General features: G+C 42.7%; 1 protein-coding gene across 2 annotated transcripts in view; it reads right to left on the bottom strand.

Moving 5' to 3' along the window:
• The window catches only part of TTBK2 (tau tubulin kinase 2), a 447,781-nt gene that overhangs the window by 91,901 nt on the left and 330,263 nt on the right, over positions 1 to 25,617 (bottom strand). For both annotated transcript variants that reach the window (XM_069208911.1, XM_069208910.1), the window contains exon 13: positions 17,784 to 17,995. In XM_069208911.1, coding sequence (XP_069065012.1) covers positions 17,784 to 17,995 — 212 coding nt within the window. The remainder of the gene's footprint in view (positions 1 to 17,783; positions 17,996 to 25,617) is intronic.

Below are 25,617 nucleotides of genomic sequence, written 5' to 3'. Positions count from 1 at the left end.
TCGCAATTTGTGACCGCATACGCAGATTGCAACCGAGTAGAAAATCGCAATTTGCAATTTCCTATTTTGCGAGCGATACATTACCGAGTTGCTAAATCGGGCCTGCATGGGACCGTACATACAATTTTGCAGTTTCCTAATTGCAAGTCACAAAAGAATGCAATTAGGGAGTGGCAAAATCTGGCGATTGTACATGCGGCCCTAACTCTCCATGCTTGAGACTGGTCAGAAACCTTTTCCTACAGCAATGGCTCTCCAGCACCACCTTGTGGTGCCATGCAGCTTCAGTCGCAGCTCTACCCCTATTCATGAAGACACAGCAGTATATTAGGCGCCAACTGATGTGCTTGTGTCAATTCTTAAGTGTTTCAGTGAGGCATGCAGCGATGAACCAAGACAACAACAAATATAGCACATAACATGTTTGCATAGGTTGGGATCTTAGTAAGTCACAAACCTAGCTCATCACGAGAGGAGAGAAGGCAATGAGGAATCTGCAGGAAGAATAAGTGTCCCGAGAAATATAGTCCCAAAAAGTAAGCAACTTATTCTTCTAATGGATACATCTTCCAGCAGAATCCTGACTTTAAAATGAATCAGAAGGCGAAACCTCCTTGAAGGGTGAGGTAGGTGGTTGCCTGTTCCCCAAAAAAGTCATGCAACACAGTTAAGGCAAAGTAACTGTCACTAGGTACTTGAGACGTGACTCAGTAGCGTTTGGGGAAAATGCAGATGACCATATACCCACCCAGTAGATGTCAGTAACAGGGATGCATCAGGAGAGAGCCTTGAAATCGGCCATAGCTCAAGTGGCATGGATATAAATGTGATTTGGAGGGCGTTTCTTGGTCATGGCTTAGCAGATCTTGAAACATACAATGGCCCAACGCTAAGTGTTTCACATGGTCACCATCTTGCCCTTTAAAGTTCAAATGAACCCCATAAAAGAGATGCTCATCCATTGTGTCCTGACTAGTCCAATCAACTAAGGTTCAGAGTGTGCAGGTGCTCCACCTCTGTGGTAGAATGTGGAAGAGTGAAGAAAGAGATGTATATTTGACTAGGTTATTTGGAATGGAGAAACCAACTTGGGTAAAAATACTAAGCAGGTATGAAGAACCAACTTATTCAAAAAGAAAAGTGTGAAAGGCGCACAAACTGATAGGGCCTGAAATTCTCCAGCCCTATGAGCTGAAGTTATTCCCACTAACAAACCTATCTTCCAGGTGAAAAGTCAAACAGGGCAACTATGTATCAGCTCAAACAGGAACAATAAAGGAAGAGGGAGGGAATAAAACAAGATTGTGAGAAACGTGCCACTAAGGGTGATTTAAACAGAAAGGTTTGATCAAGCACATAGCAGTGCTAGATAGCCCTTTAATGTAACCACCGTCATAACCCTGGTGTGCAAATGATAGCACAAACCACAAGACATCAGAAAGGTTAAATTTAAAAGGACTGATGCTTGCTGGCTGCTACAATGACGCCCATGACCTCATCAGGAATACAAAGTGCTGTAACTGGCAGTGCTTAATCTCCACACATGCAGCGGTAGCGTTTAGCGACAGGGGTGGAATCCTGCTTAGACTTGGCCAAACGCTGAGGGCCAACAAATCAGTGTAACAGATCCTCCATGCCCTATCTGGGTAATGAGGATCCTCCTGCACCTTCTGCTGTACATTTAGCAAGCTGTGTGTCAGTGGAAATGTGTGCAGCAGGTCCCGAAACTAGCTGAATCTGAAAGCATCGACCGGGGAATGATGGACAGTGGAATGTAAGGCACAAAACTGGGGACACTTACTGTTCTGAGCTGCGTTGAGGAGGTGCATGAACAGAAACCCCGATATGGAGAAGACCACCTCCATCACTTATTGGTATAGCTACCATTTGTTGTATCCCAGTGCGAGGTGGCAAAGCATATGTCCTCAACACTGAGGGAGCCTTACTGTGGTATGCCATTGGTAAACTCCCTTGACACTGAGCTCACTTCCATAAGCAAATCCCTTTGAAACACAGGGTCCACAACCTCACACCTGTTGATCTCTGCTAACGTACTAGACAGTGGTGATGTTGGTGTTTGACAGAATCTGAATGTTGCTCTCTGTGGTGAAAGGGAGAAATGCCTTCTTGGTAAGGTGGAGCTCCAGTAGCTCAAGCCTGTTTATGCGCAGATGCTGCTCTGATGCCGACCAAATATCCTTTGCCAACACCTTGCCTAGATATACACCCCAGCCAAAAGAAGAGGAAGCTTTAGCCACAGTAGCACAAGTCTTCAAAGTGATGAATAGACAACCCACTAAATTTGGATGAGTCCATCCACCAGTGAAGATCTGGATGAGCAGTGTGAAAGATACCCTGACACTGGAACCACTGTGCCCTTAGGCATCTAAGAAGGGTCATCATCTACCATCTAAGTATGGCACCTGCAGGATGCCTCTGACCTTGAAGCTAAGCAGTTACAGAGATGGCGGGACCAAGACTAGTAATAGAAATCTTGGAATCATCTCCTGAATGGCTGTTCCGAAGAGGACAAACTTTCATTTAGGTAGTGTCCAAGTCAACTCTTAAGAAGCTTAGCCTGTGCAAGGGAGAGGTGTGAAATGTTTGGGTGCTGATGGTAAAGCCCAAGTCATGGAAGAGATCATTGTCCACAGAAGGTGATGTTTGGGCGGTGCCTGGTGACTCCCCTTACTCCGGTCAGTCAAATATGGAAATACTGAGACTCCTGACCAAAGCAGTGATGTAAAGGTGTGCTGAGTGATCATCAGCCTGAATGGCAGAACTGTGAACAGATAGTGCTGAGATCCTACTATGAAACTTGTCATGGCTTGCAACAGCAGCCCCTCTCCCCACCACCACACTCATTCACCCCAGAGCATTTCTGGCCCCCTTTTCACCTTGCTCATTGTATTTCAATCAGAATATCCTCCATGCTGACGTGATAGGGGTCATGATGCCCTGGACTGTGACTGGCACATGTGTGCTGCATAGTTGTAACTCTGCCCATTATGAACATAGCTAATCATGTTCCCATGTGGGAACCTCAAATGCCATGACAGCATGCACCACCTCTTTTCAGTACTCTTTGTACATCTCCCATTTTCACATGGCTATTTGGCTCCCAAGAAGGCAGGATGCTGCTAAAATGGCATACAAGTATTTTGGAGTCTAGGATTCAAGGATTCATTGCAGGATTCAAGGATCGACCATCACATTTGAATATTCTGGGATTCGAGTATCTCGCCATGTCCATGGTCTTCCTGCCTGGTGTTCAGAGGAAGTCTCTCGGCTCTGCTCTTCACCTGCGTTCTTGGCTTTCTAGCTGAGGGAAGTTTCAAGCCGGACTCAGAGTTAATGTTCACAGACGTTTTTTGCTTGTGGCACATCCTGGTGCTTCTTTTGCAGAGCCACTTAAAAGAATTTCCTTGCTTCCTTGGAACTCTTGGGTCTATTCCAGGGATGAGTTCAGATGACTCAGGTTAGTTAACAGACAAGGAGAGTTAGATGTATTTGTTTGGATTGTTAAACTACTGTTGGATTCTTGAACTGCCCCGCCTGCCTACTTACTGGAACTCTGCCTTGCCTTCTAGGCAGTGTTATGCCAACCGTCTCTTGGACCTTTGCAGTTATTTACAAACCGTAGTGAACTTTTGTTTCTGTTTGGTGCCTCAAGTTGTGAAGCTTTAACACCTGTATAAAAGAAATGGTTACAGGAAGAATCTCATGCCAATTCTCTTAGCTCTAGCAAGATAAATGTGAGGTGTCGGCGACCCATTGAGTGCTTACTATAATTCACCTTTTGCTAGACTGATTCTAGGCTTTTCTTTCACTTTCTGCAGACTTTTACCATTCATGTGAAGTCCATGTAAAAGAGAAGACTGCATGCAACCTAAATTCACGTAAGAGAGGAACAAAACAGCTGTCTTGTGTTCTGTTTAGTGGACTACACCCAATCACATCACTTGTGTGCCTTCTTTTGTAGCCCTATCCCCATTCCTCCCTCTTCCCCATCAGAACTGAACTCAGTCTTGGACTTTGATGAGGCCTAGTCTGGTTTCTGTTCATCCAAGAAGATTGAAACAGCATTGGTGGCAGTACGCCATGACCTGCGAATGGTGGCAGGTCAGGGCTCATTAGTGGCCTTGGTATTGCTAGACCTGTTCACTACATTCAACACAATAGTCCACTCATAGTTATCACCAAGATTAAAAGAGGTCAAAATGGGAGGTATTGCTTTGAAATGACTGAAGGCATATTTACAGGACCGTAGCCAAGTGGTTCACTTGCTGCCTTGTCGATCTAAGGCTGTGAAACTAGTGTAGGATGTGTCTCAGGTGTCAACCCTGAATTTGGCCCTCTTTAATCTATATGCCTGCCCTTTAGCACAGTTGATTCATTCCTTCAATTTCAAATTCTTGGTTTATGCAGGCAACAGAAAGCTCATTATTACTTGGGACAATCACAACAAAGATGTTGAAGCCAGATTTCAGGAATGTGAGAAGGCAGTGTCTCATTAGCTGGATGACAAATCGCTCAAATTCAACTCAGATAAAAGGGATGGTAAGTTGACATATGCCCAAACCTCAGATCTGTGTTTCCATCTAACATGTGGTCCATGATATCTGACACCACCCCCACCTTAGTCCAGCCAATCAGGAACCTCAACGTCCACATGGATGCCAGTCTAACACCGAAAGCATAAGTCAACCATCTTTCTGATTCCCATATGTCACTCTTAGGAGTTTTGCACAAAATCCTACCTTTATTGCCATCAGAAAGCGAGCTCCAGGCTACCATACTAGGCCGTCTGGATTATTGATTATTGTGATGGATTGTATATTGTTTCACCTTCATACCTGTTAGCTAGGTTGAAATGGATTAAAAACATAGCAGCTAAAGCAGCCTCCATTTGCCTATAACAGCTTCTGCATCTGCCGTACTTAGAAAACTGCACTGGCTCCCAGTGTATAAGATTATTTTGTTTAAGGCAGCATATTTAATTGTTTGTTCCTATCACAAGTTGGGCCCATTTTACTGCCAATATAAAATCAAGCGCTATGTTCCTGTCTGGCACCTGCACTCTTCTAACACCCACCTTGGTGGTTCTAAAGTTCTGACATGCTGGATTGGTCGATCTATCCTTCTCTTTCTTGGCACCTAAATTGTCGAACACTTTACCTTGTAGCCTTCGTTTTATTTCACAATTGCTGCAGTTTAGAAAGGCACCGAAAATACGGCTATACATTCCTTAAGTAATGTGGCTTCTGTATCGATCATACTTCCAGGACACCCTTTCAAAACCGTGCTTAACAAGGACCTTAAATTGAATTTATTCAGCACTTTTGATGGGGAACGAGACAGTTGAGTTTTAAGTCGTTCCTGCAGCAAGATTTGGATCTGAAATATCTCAGGTAACATTTGTGGGCAGAAACAAATGGAAGAAATAAATAGGTGCCCTGAAGATTCAGAAATGCTACCCAGTGAACCACAAGCTTGGCTAATAATGCTAGGCTCAGGAACCGCATCTTGAACTTGTCCAGCCAAATTAAAAAGTTCATAAGACGAAGATGCAGAACAGGGCTCCGCCCTCTGTCATCCTTGAGGACTAGGAAGCAAAGGCAGGAGAATACCATGCCCCCTTGTTCTAGAGGCACCACCTCTATGCATGCCCTCCTTGCTCAACAGCGCAAGGACATTTGCCTTCAAAATTAAGGAATGTTATTTACCTGGTGGAACGAAGGCGGCCTAGAGGAAGGGACAGGAAGGGAAAGGCATAACCCTTGCAGGGTAGCTGGATAAGCAAGCATCCGGTCATGGTCACCCACCCACATGGGTATTCTGTAAGCCCTAGGGAAACGCTCTGACAAGGTAACATCATTAAAGGTTGCCTTCATTTCCTCCTCATCAGACATATAATATATTCTGATGTTGACTGCTTTGAGGCAACCTCTATTTGTCCCATGGGGAAAGCCTGAGTCAGCACCAAGAGTGGCACCGACTTGAATGGGAAACAGCACCTTTGCAGACCGTGGCTTCTTTTTTTTTACATTTGAGGTACAGCATCTGAGCCTTAGGACTCATCATGACACCAGGCATGTGTTCCCGCTTGAGGTTGGTCTAGAAGATGCAGGAGCTGTGCAACAAGCCAGAAGGCTTATGCAGAGTTTGACACTGGACCTGGAAATTATGGTGTCACCTGTGTCTGCACTAGGAACTGCATTGAAGATGAGAAAGTGTTTGGCAATAGGGAGCAGTGTCAAGACTCTGAACAGTCACTGAAATCGGACCATTTTATGGAGGAAGAAGAGGAAGTCTCTTTTGTACAGGGAGAGCTTTCCATAACAGGAAAATTACCCGTGGATAAAGGGGAACAATTAGATCCCTTACTGCAGGCCTTAGGCATAAACAACTTGGCTTCCTGCACCCTGATGGCCTTTGGTGCATAGTTCACAAGAATCACAGGATGCAGCATTATGTTCTGTTCCGAGACATCACATGTCAAGTGCAACAAAAGTGACATTTACTTGCAGCATCTGTGACAAGGCTTAATACCTAAATTATCTGGAGGAAATATTTGGCACAGTAGCTTTTGAAATGCAAAGAAATCTTGTTGGTGAAAAGAGAACAAGAGCTGCATACCTACGCTGATAAGCAGTGTAAAAACAGGAACCAACACCAGGTTCTGCCAGATGGTGCCTAATATAACCCACTCTCATCAAATTCAGGAGTGAGATCATAGCTGGAGCCATGGGCAGCACCTTGCAGAGGGAAGGGTTTTCTGGGCCAGTCTGAAGCCTGGAAAGATAATTCCTAATGTGAGGAATCTGCCAAAAAGGTACTGCTGTCAGAGACACGAATACAGGGCGTGCTATCCCACTCCATATTTGCATTCGTGGCATTGTGAAGAATAAGGATCTTTGTTTAGGAAGATCATGTGGGACTGTATTTTCTTCTTAGCTAATATTTTTCAAGAGATAGCTATGTGGTGTGTTGGAGGACAACTTGTAGGAACTTCGATTTCCTATGTGATGTAGCACTGGTGTCTGGATTCTAGAGGGGGGATACAAATAAGCAAGGTATTCTCCAGAGGGATGAGGTTGAGGTGGCATTATGTCAAATAGCATCTTACATAAACTACGACTGTGGCATATTTCTACAAGGTTTGCTTTCCCACCCATGGGTGACACAAGTGAACTTAGTTCAATGCACCAATGCTGAGTAAGAAAGACAGGTTATTGTAGTCCCGAAAAACTCTATCCAAACATTGTTGAAATAGAGTTGTTGCTTTTGGATTACTAATGTTCCCTATCGAGGGGTCAGGGGCACAATAAGAGGAGAAACCTATTTCATTGTTCACAAAATCATACACACAGATAAGATGAATAGACACCTTCACAGTAAGATGAATAGACACCTAAAAGAATCAATTACAACAGAAATAACCTGTTTGTTAGTACATCTAAAACAATTTCAGAAGATATCATAAAACAGCAAGAAGGAACGATGTAACGACGAGAATAAAATGAAAATTTCTAACACTGTTACATATCATCTAAAACCGAACACCCTAATCCTACTTCTATGTGCTGAACTAAGAGTGCACAGAAAGCAGAGCATCTTGCAGTCTAAAGTTTCTTATACTTTGCTGGCAGCAAAAGCTGTAGTTATCAGTGGAGGCAAGAAGGCAGTATGCCCTGAAAAGGGCACCCAGATGCAGCAGTAGCATCTTTCCTCCGAGGCTCAGCTTTATCAGCATTGAGTGAGCTGTAGCATCTTCGAAGTATGCAGGCAGTAGGTGAGACTGTCTTCTGGCAGAATCTCTGGAGCAAATCTGGGTGGAGGACCTCTCAATTAAGTGGTCAAATGACCTTATATACTAATTCTTATCACATACTGAAATTTCTGGCATAAGAAAGCATCAATTCAGACTACACTATTTTGACTGTATGTCTGTACTTGTTCCTATGTGACACAGTGATAAATAGACACTTTACCCAGACTGATGTTGCATCAGGTGTTATATGTATGCCTCAAAAAAGCAGGGGGATCGGAGGCTTAATGGTCAGTGTATACCCTCCAGTGAATATAGTTATATAATACAGTACACTGTTCCAAGAAAGATAAAGAGAAAAAGAATACTAGGGAGTCCTAATTAATAGGAGCAAGAGTCCTCACACACCCTATTGGGTGTCATGCTTCATCATCGGACGGCTCCTCGTCAGACCGGCGCTGCAATGTCTGACGGGCTCCCCCCGAAGGGGGGCTCCTTGCCGGAGATCTTTTCTTGATGATGCCACAGAACCCAATTATGGGTCCAAAGGGAGAGAGGAGAGATCAATAGAAAATAAAATTGGCTCAGAACCCTCACTAAATGTTAATTTATTCATTGATGTTGGGTAGTGGCCAAGATTAAAAATAACAAGGGAGTGAGATGGAGATAATGCTCAAACACTCTCTAGAAACTTGATAAGGCGTGGAGTAAGTCAGTAGTTACCAGACATTCCTCGAGATGAGGTCGACATGTTTCGCGTCTCTTTCAGTCCACAAGGATCCTATGACCCTTCTTCAGGACCTAGTATATCATTACACTTCTCCAATAGAAAAAACAAAAAATAGACTCCTGCACTCTGATACTCTCAGTCAAGACGTCAACAGTCACTTACATGAGTTCACTTTAACCCGGACTTGCTGTTCCTATTAGTCACCCATCCCAAATCGAGAGCGGGCTTCATGGGATCACGCAGGCTTGTAGCCAGGTTTACAACAACTTTCAAGTAAACCGGTGTGGAATATGCCACCTACCCCTGGCTGCGCTCCCGAACGTTATATGTATGCCACCAGTCGAACAACCTGACACTTTCACAGTTCTCAGAAAGATAACGTCAGATGACATATACATCAAATGGCAGACATGACACTGATTATGTATGAATGGAGAAAGATAGCAAACTCCATGATCTAAGATGGCGACCTCCATGGTTTAAAATGGTGACAGGTCGTATCTAAAATAAAGTCAGATGAGTCACACCTTAGGGGCTTTAGGACAAGCAGTTCAGACAATGTAAGGCAGTCCAATATGCTTGAGAGAATCTGGGTAAATACAAGGAAACACAAAGCCAATCCTTCCTGCCACTTAACTTAAATCATTTTGACAGTGATGGCCTTAAAAATATTTAAGGCATCTGCTGCTAGACTTGCTGGTGATTCGGGATACTGCTAGGCTATCAACTTAATCATCTGTCCTCCTAATAATTAGATGCAGACTGTGGACCTGGTAAAAATATGAATGCACAAGTCCTGGGCGCAATGAGCTCAGATTACTAGCCTGAGACGTTTGCTAAGAGGAACCAGTTAATTCATGTATTGGTGGATTTAACAACATAGAGGACTGTCAACATCGAGGAGTGCTGGAAAATATGAAGGCATTTTAATACTTGTTTCTTCGTTGTGGTCAAGTAGAACATGTTAATGAGCTCCGGGGGCTGGAGCGATAGAAGGGGCGCCATATAAGCGTGAAACAGAAAGTGCATGTCTCAATATATATGAAAATGAGTTACTTACCTGTAACTGTAGTTCTCCAGTATTGGTATCTTTCATAGATTCACATGCTTGAATCTTTCCCTGTGAAAGCAGTAGAGAAAAAAACCAACATAGAAGTCAATGTTAAAGGACATTTGCTTAATAGCTTATTAAACCTCATTCAAAAAGACCCAAAGTCCAGCCAATCAGGTGACAGCACCCTCTAGAACCTTCACCACAGAAGCTCCAGTGTCTCAGATTTTCCAGCACAAGTGGCATATGATATGTAATGGAAATAAGGGGAGCCTCTATGGGGAGGAGGGTGGGTCGCATGTGAATCTATGAAAGATGCCAATACTGAAGAACTACAGTTACAGGTAAGTAACTCATTTCTTCTCCAGGATTGGATCTTTCATTTGCATGCTTAAATCAGAATAGCTAGCAATTAACACTTGTAAATAATATCATAATACAACATAGCGGATTGTGGGAAAAATAGTTAGAAATGGCTCACCTTATTGGAACAGATGGCATAACAGTGCTTTTCCCACAGCCCCATCGCTCTTGGCCGAAGAGTCCAGGCAATAATGCTGTGTAAAGGTGTGCCTACTAGACCATGTAGCTGCTCGGCATATTTGCTGAAAAGGCACACCAACAAAGAGAGCTCTAGTGATAGATATTGCCCTGGCTGAATGAGCTTTAACCTTGTCTGTCAATGGATTTCCAACCCAATTGTGACAGAACTGTATAGTTGCTGCAATCCATCTAGCTATTGTCTGTTTGGAAACTGGTAATCCTTTCTGCAGGTTTCCATAGGCAACAAATAACTGATCTGCTTTGTGGATCTGACGAGTTCTGAGTAAATAAAAGTTTATGCAGCTTTTGATGTCTAATGTATATAAAGATTTGTCCTCCATAGTTTGTGGATTGGCAAAAATGGTTGTTAATACAATGGGTTCATTTAGATGAAAACCTGAAGGGACTTTTGGCATAAATTTAGGGGTGGTCCTAAGCACCACACCGTCTTGTCTAAATTGGGGGAATGGTTCCTTTATCATGAATGCTTGAATGTCACTGACTCTCCTTGCTGAAGTTAGCGCTACAAGGAGTGCTATTTTCCAAGCTAGGTGCTTTAATTCTGTTTTATGAATGGGCTCAAACGGGGTCTTCATTAACTGCACCAGCACGGCACCGAAGTGCCATGAAGGAGGAAGCATCTTTACCGGAGGAAATGTCCTTAAGTGGCCTATAAGCAGTTGCGTTATTATCCTTCTACACCACAGCAAGGGTGTGTTATATGTTCTTCTGAATCAAGAGATCGCTGCCACATGTAGTCTGATGGAAAAGTGGAATAAGCCTAATTTAGCCAACTGAAGCAGATATGGAGAAAGGTGTTCTGCAGTCTAGAGATACTGATGCACCAAAGACAGAAAGATTTTAGTTTAAGTCTGTATGTTTTATTAGTGGTAATTGCCCTGGCCTTCGCCAGGATTTCGCTACAATCTGAAGGAATATTTAATGTGGCAAATCCATTGAACTCAGGAGCCAGACAGATAAGTGAAGCAATGTCGGGTTGGGATGAAGGAACTGGCCTTTGTTCATAGACAGAAGTGTTGGAATGGGCTTCAGATGAATATGGGCTTGTTCGGAGAGAAGCAGGAGCTGTCTGAACCAGATTGCCTGAGCCACAAGGGGGCGATCAGGAGTATGCAACAAGGTTCCCTGTTCAGCTTACTGAGGAATCTCGCGATTGGGGGGAAAGTGTATGTGTAGATCCCTGATCATCTTATCGAAACACATTCTCCCATGAATCTTCCTGAGGGTGCCTGCTTCCGAAGAATTGTCATTTTTGATTGTTCCTTGTTGTGAAAAGATCTACGTTTGATTTGCTCCAATGATCGAAGATGCTGTCCAGAGTCTGTTGGTCGAATGCCCATTTGTGATAGCTGGTATCTGTCCTGCTCAATGTGTCTGTGAGGACATTGGTTGCTCCTGGCACATGCCCTGTTTTGAGTGCTATTTGGTGTTCAGAGCCCATTTCCATATTTCTTGCGCTTGTTGTGCAACCTCTGGTGAACATGAGCTGTGCTTGTTGATGTAATGCATGGTGGTGGTATAGTCTGTGTGGTCTAGCACTGACAATTTCCCTATTCTGTGGAGAAAAGAGATCAGGGCCAACGCTATGGCTTTGAGTTACAACAGGTTTATGTTCATCTTCCTTTGAAAGTGAGTCCATTTGACACTTATTTTTAAGTCCTGGAGGTAGGTACCCCCGCCTTTCAGGGCAGCACCCATTGCTAGTAATTAATTCAAAATAGGCACCAGAAACGTGAGATCATTAAGGAGGTTTGATTCTGTTCCCACCAGGGCATGGTAGTGATCATGGTCCGATTATGTTGTTGAACGACCCTTGGGTTTGAAGCCACTCTTTGTCCAACTCCTCTTATGGGGGGGCGCATATGAAGTTGGCAATTTTGGGATCTGTGGGTTGCAAGATGAGAGCGTGCAGAGGAATGACTTGTATAGTTGAACAGAAACATACTCTCTCCTTTTAGTTTCCTGCCAGTTGCTGAATTTTTGTGTGCCTCACACGCGAGCCGAATGCTTTGTTATTGATGGTATCTAGCAGCGGCCTAAAGAAGGTTAGGGCTGTTGTCGGGATGAGATGAGACTTCTGTTTGCTGCTAGAGATACCTAGACTGTTGAAGAGAGCAAGACATGTTTCTATATTGCTTGTTGGGATGGTGGTGCTTTTATCAGCCAATTGTTCTGGTATGGAAATATCTGAATTCCTTCCTGTCTGAGAAAGGCTGCTACTGGAGACAGAAATTTGGTGAAAATGTGTGGTGCCAATTTCAGTCCGAACAGCTTGAACTGGTACTGTGCGCCAGGTACTGTGAATAGTAGACATTTGTGATGGTTTGGGTGAATTGGAACATGGTAGTAGCCATCCTGGAGATCGAGAGCCCTCTTGTGATCTCCTTGAATTAGGAGATGCAGCACATCCTGGGTAACCATTTGAAAGGACTGTTTTCCTAAATATTTGTAGAGTATCTGAAAATCCAAGATGGGACGCCAGTCTCCTGACCTTTTCCAGATGAAGAAGAAGTGAGAATAGAAACCGATTCCCCTCCAAGTCTTCGGGACCACTACTGCTCCCTTTTTTAGCCTGGTTGTCACTTGGTGCAGCAATTGTTTTAGATGAGACGTGAAGCTCCTTTCTGGATTGCTTCTAGCATGTGACCACGAGCAATGTCATCTACTACCCATCTGTCTGATATTATAAGGGACCATTGGTGAAGATGACTTGAAATTCGACTCCCAGATTGTTTTTGCTGCTTGTGGGGGGTAGGCATCACCCTTGAAAGGTCACTGCTTTTTGGCAGTCTCTCTACCTCCGGAGGTTTGTTTGCCTCTAGGTGTCCGCTTGTACGCCGCTGGAGGCAGTGATCTGTATTGTTGCTGGGAATATTGGCTTTGATATGGCTAGCTTTTGTTGCCTTTAATGTTAGTGGCCCCCTCTAAAGGAGAATGATCCTCTGCTACTAACTCCCAAAAAGGGCTGCCTCTTCATCTGTAGTGTGGCAAGCGATTTGGCAGTGTTGGTTTCAGCTTTTATCATTTGAAGAGCGTATTCCAAATGCTTGCAGAAAAGTGCTTCCCCATCGTAAAGCATTTCAAGGATATTGCTCTGAATTTGTGACCGGAAGGATGTGGCCGTCAGCCATCCCTGCCTCCGGAGGAAAGCTGCCCCTGCCAGTTGCCTGACTTCAGTTGAGGATATATCTATGGCGCAGTCGATAATCCTTGAAGATGTTCTTTTCCCTTCCAGGAGAATTCTTCTGCCATCCTCTTTGACATCTTGTCGTAATAGGTCAAAAAATGGAGCGATATACGACCACATTTGTTAATCTTAGCGGCCTAGTATTGCCAGTGAGTTTAAAGCCTTAACTGTGGTGGCAGCTATGAAAGAGACCACTTTTAAATATTGTCGGGCATACAACTGTCTTTGCCTGAGGCCGCTGGGCCGCTAGCGATAATACCGATTCCTGTTTAGGGTGGCCAACTAAACATGGGGGAGAGTCCTCCAGTGCTTTGTACTTTTTATCCAACCTGGGCAGGACTGCCCAAAGGTTGCTGGATTTTTCCATCATTTCGAGACCCTCATCCCAGATTAATTTTACGATAGGGATGGCTCTGATGGTTTTCTTCATAGGCGCTTTAAAATGATAGAGGAAGCAAACCGACTGGGTTGTGGATAAAGGGAAGTGGAACTTCTTTGCTGCCCTCTCCATAAGGGCATGGAACCCAACAATGTCACCTGGCAGAGAACCCACAGGTAGATTTAGTGGAGGGGATGGTGTTGGGATTAGGTAGTCATCCCATTCATTTGGGATTGAGGCTGCATCTCTGATTGATTCTTCTTCCCTCTCTTCATCTGTGAAAGGTGTGTCATGGAGGATCATCCAAGGTAACAGCCAGTGTGGATAATGGGGATGCTGGTGTAGTGAAAGCACGAGATGGGCGAGTAACTGGTGTGGAGATCTGAAGAGAATGCATTGAAGTCTGTTTGTTCTGGGGAGGCAGCAACTGCTGAGCCAGTGAATCTTTTATAGTCATCATGAAGCATATTTTTTAAATTACTGACTAGAGATAATGGCATTTGAACCGACTGTTCTTGCTGTTGGTGGCCATAACCAATGTACTCCTCATCATAATGTTCTGTTTCTGGCTCTGAGGTATAAATGTGATGTCCACTATATTCTTCCTCATCTTCGTCGTCCTCTTGGCACTTTACATTAAGCTCAGATGAGCTATGTGCTACTCCGAAGAGGCCGTTGTCCTCTGATTCATCATAGTCTAATAAATGTGCAGGTGGCATGGTGAAACCTTGCTCTGAGATGTATGAGCAGGCAAAATTGTCTCTGACTGTGATATTAGCCTTATTGGAATTTTTGACGATGGCAGAAATGAAGGTCTCGTCCACAGTTTTGTTGGTATTGGAACGGTCATCGATGATAGTCCTGTGAGTGTTACTGGCAGAGACGCATCTATAATTGATCCCATATACAATTCTCTAGTCACCGGTCCTCTCGACATCAGTGTCGTCGACAGGGGCAGTCTTCGACAGAGTCCTCATCGATGGGCCTCACGTGGACCATGTGGTTGTCGACGGTGGTGCGTTCATTGATGGACTTGTCGTTGAATGTGACTCAGTCGGCACATTCTTCACAAAAATGATTCTCAATATGATCGCTGTCAATGCCATTAGTGATGATCATGGGTGAAGATGCCAATGTAAATGTAGTTATAGAAGTGAAAGCAGTCACCGCAGATGCTGCTGTTGACGAAGGGGTCATTGTCGACACTCATCAATGAGAATTCTGATTTTGAACTGGAAATGTTTTAAGTGATTCTGTCGTTGTCAACGTTAGGGATTTGAAGGATTTCTTCAGGTGAGTTTCTTTGACAGATGGATTAGTAGCCTCAGTGTGAACCTTTTCAGAGGAAATTATGTTTTTGACTCATGTTCCTCAGATTTTTTTTTGGAGTGCCCTGAACATCTGTGATGGGTCTTTTTCAAGTCTTTTCTGGTGATCCTGCAGGCTCTTTTTCAGTAGACCTACCGATTTTTCTGAATTTTTCAGTCTGCGAGGATTCATCGCTGTCCTCCTCAGATAGAGGGCCATCTCTGGATTTCAGCTTTTGTAGCCAGATTACAAGTTTACGCTCTGTCTTTTAATGCCTTTTGTGAAAAGGTGTTTTGCAGTCTCACCTTGTGATCCAGATGCAGTGGATGCAATTTTTATGTGGGTCCTCTAAGTGAAACCTCTTTTTCCCACAAGGCCTGAATAATGCTTTTTAGTGGGTTCTGGCATGATGGTTAGTCAGAATATATCTGAAGATGATATTCTGAAGTAAAGTCCTGTTGAAGGTTGAGAAAAATTAGTAAACTGAGCAGAGCTCAGGGAGACTCCCATCACACGATATGCAGCAGAAAATCTGAGAGACTGAAACGTCTGTGGTGAGGGTTTCTAAAGGGTGCTGTAACCTGATTAGTTGGACTTCGGATATTTTTGAAAGAGGTTAATACGCTATTAAAGTGAATGTCCTTCAACATTGAAATCTATGTAGGTTTTTTCCCTCTACTGCTTCCTATGATACTGTGGGTCTCCCACTTCGACGACGGGGAATGATTCAGGCATGTGAATCTATGAAAGATCCAATACTGGACGGGCAGACAGACGGAGAGACAGACAGACAGACACACTTATTTGTTTGAAATAAGCACATAATGCTGAAAGTATATATGAAAAATAAAAATACCTACGAGTCAGTCTAGTTGGGTAAACAATTCCAGAGTCTGGTTTTATGTCAGCGTTGGACTCAGAGACCTTGGAAGCATCAAACCACAAATTAATACATCCTGTGACTGCTAAATTATATATCACCATGAAGGCTCACAAATAGCACCTTCACTCGATGACATGAAACCAAAGCATTAAAGTCCTCACATAGCCAGCTCATTCTCTAGGTTTGTGTAGTAAGGTTCTGAGCAAGGGATGTGCTGAAGCGAGGGATCACCGCTGGAAAGGAAGAAAGGGTACAAGTGAGCTCAAATGACTTGGCAGAGCTATCCATCCAGACAAGGCTGTAGGTGGAGTCACACCTGACATTTTTACCTACTATCCATATCAAGGGTGGGGTAATATAGTTGTAAATGGATCAAGCATGGCTCTTTCTACTATGAAGGCACTGTCTCAGACGTTTAGAACCCTATGCTAGACAACTTCTCCTCTGAGGATATAGTGTTTCTAGCATCTTGCATCAAGTTCCCATGGAGGTAGCAAGAGGACACACATTCATCCTCTGTGCGTAGCATAGATAGCTCCTGTTGGAAATGGCCTCTCTGAAGGGTCACCCCAAAACTTTTTGCCTTCCTCCTCTTCTTTTTCTGACCTCATTTTTGCTGGCTTTAGGACTCTGGACACTTTACCACTGCTAACCAGTGCTAAAGTGCATGTGCTCTCTCCCTAAAAACACATTAACATTGGCTCATACCCAATTGGCATATTTAACTTACTTAAAGTGAAACTACAGTTGCCAAGGGCCTGCAAATTGAATGCTACTAGTGAGCCTGCAGCACTGATTGTGGCGCCCACATAAGAAGCCCCTTAACCATGTCTCAGGCCTGCCATTGGAAGGCCTGTGTGTGCAGTTTCAATGCCACTTCGACTTGGCAATGAAAAGTACTTGCCAAGTCTTAAACTCCCATTTTTCCACATATAAGTCACCCCTGAGGTAGGTCCTAGGTAACCCATAGGGCATGGTGCTATGTAGGTAAAAGGCATGACATGTACATGTGTTTTTTGTATGTCTTGGTTTTGGAAAACTCCTAAATTTGTTTTCCACTACTCTGAGGCATGCTCCTTGATAGGCTAGCATTAGGGCTACCCTCATATACTGTTTGAATGGTAGATTCTGAAATTTACTATGTTGCTTTCTTAGATCTTGTGGTTTCTCCTTTTGATCCTTTGTTGGAGGATTTCATAAAAATGATAATGTACAGACTATATATTGTATTGTGGATGTGTCCAAGAGGAGGAGTGATTCCTTTGGTCACTGATCCTCCTTACTGACATATCTTTCTGAACCGTATAGTGTTGAAGCTAGGTCAGGGTTTGTATCCATAAGGAGGATAATAATGTGCCACCTTCTTAATTTATTGATCCTTCCTCTCCTGAGAAACTTTATCTGTACAGGTGATATCTGCAGCCAGATTCTTATGTTTCATTTCTCCAGACAGCATCAGAGTTGCCTCTGGTATTTTCTCCAATAATAAGAACTAAAACAAGCATTCAATGTTTTGATTACTTACCATTAATCACAGTACTTCAGATCCTATTCTCATCTCAGTACTTACTTCCCTTTCACCATCCTGGACAGGGTGCAGATGCCAAGAAAGCTTGATTAGTTGTGGCAGGAAGAGAATGGCACATTCTTTTTCTTTTTGGACCACAGTGTGTCGGTCATTGAAATTGTAGACAACTCTAACAGTAAGTACTAAGACGAGGAGTAAGAATCAAAATAATGAACGTATGGGTAAACAATCAAAACGTTTATACACAAATCCAAGACTTCAAGTTCAAATTATCTTCATTTACTAACCACAGTCAGAAACATTATGGTGCTGAAGATAATAGGAAACATACAAAATAGTTATTAAAATGTTCAAACATAGTTTTGGAATAGGAGCATAGTACCAGGTCTCCAAAAACTTGTCAGTATCTGGCTTTGATTCAAGTGTTAGACGTTTCTCCAGCTCAAAACTGTGAATTGAGCGTAGCTTCCGCAGTAGTGGGACATCTCTGTCAGGCTGGAGGGCCTCTGAACGCACACGAATTGGAGAGCCAAGACTTGGCACATTGGGTATGCCATTTGCTGGTCCATTACTATGCTCCTCTTCTGTGGCAGCCTGAAAACAGAAAATACAGATTACACAGAAATATTATTAAGAATATAAATATTAATATTGCTACCAAGGGTTGCCTCAGAAGTAATCTTTCTCACAAGTACCCTTCTCCATGGATACATATTGATCAGAGAACACTCTAACACTCTCATAATTGGATACACAAATCAAAAACCCAAAACAATACTGGGCATGGGCATGCATTTTGCATCACGAACTGTGTTTTGCATGCCATTCACCAAAAAACAAACACAAATTATGGATTTCAAGTTCTATTTATGATCTACTATACATATTCTACTAGGGTGCCTTCATGTCAGAAATGTGGAAAGCATAATTCATTTTAATATGTTTTCCCTAGGGGTAAAGCATTGTTTTTCATGAGGTATATCTTCCTCAGCCCCCTATTCTTTTGAGAAGAATTCCATGGTGAAAAAGGTCCTGAAAAACATGTGTGAACAATCAAAAGCTTATTAGTTTGGGGAAACTTTGGGCTTGAAAATCCAACTACAACACCCTCCCTTCATCCCTGTTGCTAGACTGCACACAGGTGTAAATTTGATCCATGAGTAGAAGAACCCTCAATTGATCTTAATTCTGTAGGTCACTTTTTGGTACACACAAACGTGTGCATTAAGTGTGAACTGGGTTAATTAATTGTGCATCTCACTTTCTTATTTTCTCATCAAGAACTGAATGATGTCAGCCCACAACCAGAAATTATGATAAAGGTTGCAGTACCCCGACATAAAATTAATAGTTTTAGCACACTTCTAAAAATCCCCAACATTTGATGGCCATGATATGCGCCACAATGCAGGTCAGCATTTGGAGACAATTATTTAAGTGTGGTAAGCCACAGAATTCTACTCATCAACAGTGGCAAACTAACAAACAAGTTACTTACGATAGTTAATGCATTATCTGGTAGACACAGGATCTAAATGCAGATTCCTTAGTTTAGAATCCTCCCCAGGCGTGAGACAGGATCCGGAAATATTTTTCCAAAGCACATCTGGGCATCGGGAATAGGGTGTCACGTGACGCCGTACTGACGTCGTCCACTGGATGTGACGTCAACGGCGTCCATATAACTTCCTCTCCCACATCAGTTTCTTCTGTGACTTTTCTCCATGCCCAAAACGTGGAGCCACATATAGAAACTGCATATCAAAACAGTGTGCTAAAATAAAAGACACCCATGTGTAAAATAATCACTGAATTCTTAATTCAGGATGTGAATTTCCATGACGAATGTGGGCACAATTTGCAAAGTGGGGAGGAAGGAAGGGTCAATAAGGAGTCTGCGGCTAGATCCGGTCTCTACCAGATAATGCGTTACCAAAGGTAAGTAAATTGTTCATCGGATTGGGATACCGAGCCGCGGATTCCTTACTTTAGAATCAGATGCCAAAGTCATATCGTCCCCGTGAACTGAGACCATTAAAAGTCTCTCACTAGAATAAGATATAAAGGCCAGACAATCATAATAATTCAGTTGAGCAATAACATATTCTACAACATAAAAACATGTAGAAGGAACCACAGGTAAGTAAAGTAATAAGACATCAAAAACATTGGAATAAAATGATCCAAGTTAGTATGACCAATCTGTGTCAAAAGCCAACGACAGTATGAATACAAAACTATTTGTACCCTTAGTGGGGCCAAACCCATGCATGCTCACCCCAGAAAACCTGTTGAAATGACCACAGTAATAAAAGTCATAAAGACATTGAAAACATGGGGATAACATTACCCATGACAGCAACACAAGTTTGCCAATGATTATGAATATAAAATGTATTTGCTCTTATATCCAGATCCGAACTGCAAGTTCGATAATTGAGACACACAAATCAGCATACCATGCCACAGAGCAATAGTTTTTTGCTATAAAAAAGTTATATTCCCGCCAGACCTGCTATATAAAAACACAGAGAAAGGTCCCTCTTCTGTGGAGAAAGCATAAAGAATGTTCTATTTTAAAAAGAAGTCAAAGACAACATAAAGCAACTATTGGCATAGAAGCAGTCTCTTCTCTCGGAAAATTAACTAGAGATAAAATAAATACCTCTAGGATATCCCTACTATATATACTGACATAGGTGTAAAATAAATAAACACTTATGTACTAACAATGGAGAAATTCATACATAAAGATATAGAAACATATCCAAGTAATCAGACAGACAATACAGTCATAACAGTATGGAAACTATAGTGCGCATCATACCCTTTAGGGAAGCAACAGCCATCCAAATTGTTAGAGTAATGCCTAACAAAATCCAAGGTTAGCACATTGCCCTACTATATGATCAGAGACCCATCTACAGATGAACTAGAAAAGGCCTTCCATACTGAAACCAAAATCTTTTTTTCTAAAAACAGATTCTATAACAAAAAGAATCTGAATAACCTGTACAATAAACATCAATTTGTATATTCTATCTAGAGACAACACTCCACTAAGTGTGAACCCAAATGGAAGTTATGAAGCAAACACCTATTCTCCTCATGTACAACGGATATGAACATCTTCACAACATTACAAGGTAAATTCCTTCAGAAAAAAGGAAATCTCAAATAATAACACAAATATATCAGAACAGCCCCTAGAAAGTCAAGAATATTATTTACTCCGTACAATGGAGTGAACAGAATCTACAGAGACTACGTCTTAATGGAGACCTATGATAGCATGACATAATGCCAAGAAAAGTAAATAATAATGTTCAAAGAACATGTATAAACCAACAAATGTCTACACAAAGGTGTAGAATAGCCAACCAAACTGTAATGGCTGTAAGACAAAATCTTTAAGACCAAAACAAAGTCTTAAGGTCCACAAGATGATATCGTTCTGATTTATAATGTACTATGCTAGAAAAAGTAGAAAACTTTGACTACTACATAAAAGCAATGTCATTTATCACTTAAACCTAATGTAAGTATCAGGGATAAATGTAGAAAATACATAAACAAATAAGGTAAGGCAAAAGCTACCTTGCTTGGTTGAAAATACAAGAAGAAATCATGAGACAGACAACCTCAGTGCTGTATAATCCCATCATTGTAATATTATTCTGTTGATGAAAGCCCATAAATGACGCCTAAGCTCGCACAAATACTGCACAGAAGTATAAGAGACACTTCCACATAAAAACCATAATTATTAGGAGAATTATTTTAAATAAACTCCCTTATAAGAAAATAAATAATATACTGAGACTTCCATGGAGCTTTCAACATCAAAAGATCCCTATAAGGGATAACTAAATATCATGAATTTATGATATCATGTCAAATAGCTCACAAGCTGAGCAATCCAGACTGAGCACACACACACACACACACACACACATATATATATATATATACATATATATATATATAGATATAGAGTGGAAAGCCACTACTTCTGCACCAAGTAGTAAATAACAGTAATAATGAAAGCCACCTAACGTAGAACAGGGAACAAGACAACAGTGCATTCACATAATGCTAGCAAAACACCCTCTATGAAGGAAGCCTTGAAGCACCAGGCATGAAAACCCACATAGGGTCCCAATGAAATATACGCCCCAGGCAAGACAAAAAACAATAACCTGTCATTGACAGTATAGGAAAGAATAACATCTACAGAAAGCAGGAGCACTCCACCGGGTGCCACCATTAGGTGTAACAGGTGTTGAACCTCATGCGCACAGCCAAAGCATGGCTCATCTGTGAAAAAAATCAAAGAAAATTATCCTCCCTACAAGCTAATACAGGAGGAACTGACGAGGCAGAGAGAAACAGAGCTAATTCATTGTTCTACCCTGACTGTCGTGAAAACGCCTCAAAGCAGAGTCAGCCTGTTCGCCAAATAAATGGGCGCAGTCAAAAGGCATGAACAGCCTCCGAGAATCCAGAGGTGCATAACCAGGCACGGTGACCTAGTGCCACTGAAAAGGCCATACCTTAACCACAGAGTTAATGGTATCCATTCCACAGCGAATCATTAATTTAGCTGCCTGCTGGCCATCTCGGATCAAAGGGACAAGATTGTTCCTGGTGTCATCAAGAAGCGATAGCAACAAATCCCACAGTGAATGGGAAAAATGTCTGAGAACGCAAGATGTATTAATAGAGCACAGAGCAGAACTGATGGAGGAGAAAATATGCCTGCCACAAGCGTCAAGACTCTTGGAATCTCTGTCAGATGGGACATGAGGAAGATAATCAATATCATGGGAGGCAAAAGCAATCTGTATCACCTAACTACAAGGAGTAGGATGCCTAAGGAGACAGGCCAGATCACCAGGGGCAGGCTTGTGACTAAGATATAGCCCAATCCACAGGGGCCCCTGTATCAGCTTAGCCCAAGACCCCAACAAAATGTCATGTAGGGCTTCACTATAAGGAAACACTGGCTCAAACCCTGTTTGGCCTTGATGGAAGACATTAATCAGAGGATCAGTAGATAATTTAAAGGAGGGAAGTGTCAGATCCAAAACCACAGCAACCTGCCTCAGCATGTCAGCCAGAGAGGAACTCACCTCCGTAGCAAGGCCAGAGGGGAAAGGAGACGAGATGCTGGGGGAACAGTCCAAGTCACTAGCCGCACACAGGTCAATCAGGCAGCTGTCCTCCATAGGAGCCTGACCTGCATGAAAACTAAGTGGTAGACATGCCAACTCTACCTCAGCATCTCCAAAACCATGTCGTTCAGAAGGACAAACATGAGGGGACTCTCCAGAAAGCAGAGGGAGGGTGTCTGAGACAACTGGCAAGTCTGGCACCATACCCCACTTTGACTAGCGCGAGAAAGCAATGTCTCAACATCGAATGGGGAGAGTGGTGTGATGTCGATCGTCGCCGGCAGTGGTTTCCAAGAGTCGGCTGATCAGATATGGGCGCCGAAGGTGGAAACCCTACATGGATGTGCACCTGTGCCGTTAACGGCTTCAACAACGGAAGCTAAGGGCCTAACTCAAGCCAAGGGTGAACCCACTGGTGTGGCTACACTTTGCACCTGCTTAGGGCCCAGTGGCGCTCCAGTGGAAGGTGATTTTCTAAAGGTAGCTTGAAGAGAATCATAATATTCGTGCATCTGGGTCAGAGTCGCACCGGCCCCGGAAATGGGAGGGAGATGTGGGGTGGACTCGGGCCTCGATGCGAGGCCTTACAACTTTGACTGCTTGCGTCGTGACTTACCGCATGAAGTCAATGGAGAATGACGTCCACTAGAACGACTCCTGGAACGGGCCCGCGAACAGACCTTAGAATGGGGAGACCATGGTCGACGGGAAGCCTGGGAAGGCTCAGACAGTTGCGCTGCCAAATGCTTCATACGATGCTCCTGCAGTGTCTCAAACCGAAGTTGCCAACAGGAGTCGAACTCTGCGGAGTCATGGTGCTCACCCAGGCACCACATGCAAATAGAGTTGAGGTCTGTGGCTGACATTTGTTGTCCACAGGGGCCGAAAACGGCCTAACAAACCATTATCGGATCTGCGTTGGAAGCGCAGAAAAGAAGGAACTGAGGTCAGAGAGGAGGTTATATGGACTCCTTCAATGTCACATCCGGTGGACGATGCCAGTATGGAGTTTCGCGACGTGCAGGAGTGGTGTGGGAAAACATTTCTGGATCCAGTCTTGCATCTGGAGAGGATTCTAAAGAAAAGGAATCTGCAGCTAAATGTCTCTATCAGATAATGCTTTAGTGGTAATCGTTTCAATTGTTTCTTTCCCTGCATTACTCTCTTCAATTAGATTCTCACCACTACTCACATATCAGGGTGTTCCCAGCCTAAGGAAAAATGTACAATATCTACCATTAAGCTGGCTAGTAGCGGAACTTTCAGTTTTTGAGAATTAAAGTGGTTAGTGCTATATAAGGAACCAATTATTATCACGTAAAAAACGTCTAGAATGAAGAAGCAAGGAAAAATCAAGGATCTTTAGAACAATTATCATAAAAACGGTCTACTAGCCAATTTTAAGAAAACAGGGCCACTATTTCTAGAACTTTAAAGGTAATATAGAAACTGACATATGTACAGATATATCTTTAAAGTAGTTTTTAGATGAGCACACTATAATGAGTTACTTGAAACATCATGTTATATTAATACCCAGACGACATTATAATGTTGACAGTATCAGTGGAAAAAGTGTCCTTTCTAGTTTTGTGTGTGTGTGTGTGTGTAATCTATAAAATAATCTATATTTGAAATTTCAAAAAAAACTATTTATAAATATATCTCTTGTAGAACACCTTTGTATCAAAACAATGTACAATGAAAGATAACAAGTCTAGATTGGGGCTCTATAAATGAACACAACACACGCATCTTAAAATCTCCTGGTCAGCTGTTCATGGAGGTGGAGCATGGTAACTTGCGGGCGCCTCTCCTTGATAAAAGTGTGACCATAGGATGCACCCCCTTGGAACAGACAATGAGGTGAATAAGCCGCTAAGCATAGGGGTGACGCACCATAAAAGTAGCAGAATATCAAAGGTAGGTCCACCACTTATATTCAATTCACCTTCCTGAAATATATTTTTAGGTTAGGGTCTTAGAGTTAAGCCTTGAGGAATGCCTGAGATCTCTTTAGGCTAAGAACATATGGGCAGAAGCATGTTGGCAGACAACAGATGGGGTAAAATGTGGCCATAATACCCATCAGAACCTCGTTGTTTACTCCTTGATGGAGTTATTGTAATCATATCAACGATATCACCTTAATAAAAAGGACACTTTTTGTGGTTTATCCTTAGATATTTTTAAACTTGTATCTGGACCTGAGTTTCTCGTCCTGTTAGACAATATCTAAGAACTCCCTCAAGACAGCCCCACTTGAGGTTGAGTCTGCCCTGGTATTATCATCTTATCAGGGTGGGAAGAGTTGGCTAATGATGAAGCATGTCACATTACGTGAGTGAGGCCACCTCGTCCAAATCTTTAGGATTTCTCGGAACACTGGAGTAGGAAGGGTTACAACACAGACTCTTAGATTAAGAGCTCTAAGCTAAGGGTATAGGAGTGCCATGCACTATGTGTGTGTGACTGATTTGATGGTCTGCATTTTGTCTCCTGACCGGCTAGGCAGTCTGGAATTAAAGGTCCTTGGAAGGCTCCAGGATGAGTCTTAAAATGGGAAGAGTTTCTGGCTCGCAAGTAGTAGTATACAGGGTCACAAATAAAAAGAAAATAGGACTGGGGCGTTTGGATGGAAACCTATTTAGCACCTCATTATATATTTAGGAAAAGTGTGAGATAAAATCTAGCTGAGGCTTTTTGAACAGCTATCCTTCACTTTAATGTAATTATCCCAATCAACCCCATTAGTTCTTGATTATCCCAGAGGAAAAGAGTGGTCTTGGGTCAGCACCTGCATCCGGAAAGGGAATGGGCAGTGGCGGCTTCACCCCCAGGACCAATGGTCAACAGTTGAATAGTTAATGATCAACCTGTACAACGGATATTATCCATTTGTTCTTGGAACGTAGGTGGCCTACAGGCAAAGTTGGAGGATCCTGCAGTAACAAAATTCTTTGGTTCATTCGACATTCTACTCTTACAGGAATCCTGGGCATTGGAATCAATACCAATAATCAGATTCACGGAATATCTTAG

This window comes from Pleurodeles waltl, chromosome 9 (assembly GCF_031143425.1).
Source record: "Pleurodeles waltl isolate 20211129_DDA chromosome 9, aPleWal1.hap1.20221129, whole genome shotgun sequence".
NCBI classification, from domain to species: Eukaryota; Metazoa; Chordata; class Amphibia; order Caudata; family Salamandridae; genus Pleurodeles; species Pleurodeles waltl.
Note: the sequence above shows the minus strand (reverse complement) of the source record. Positions and strands in the feature narration are given on the sequence as shown.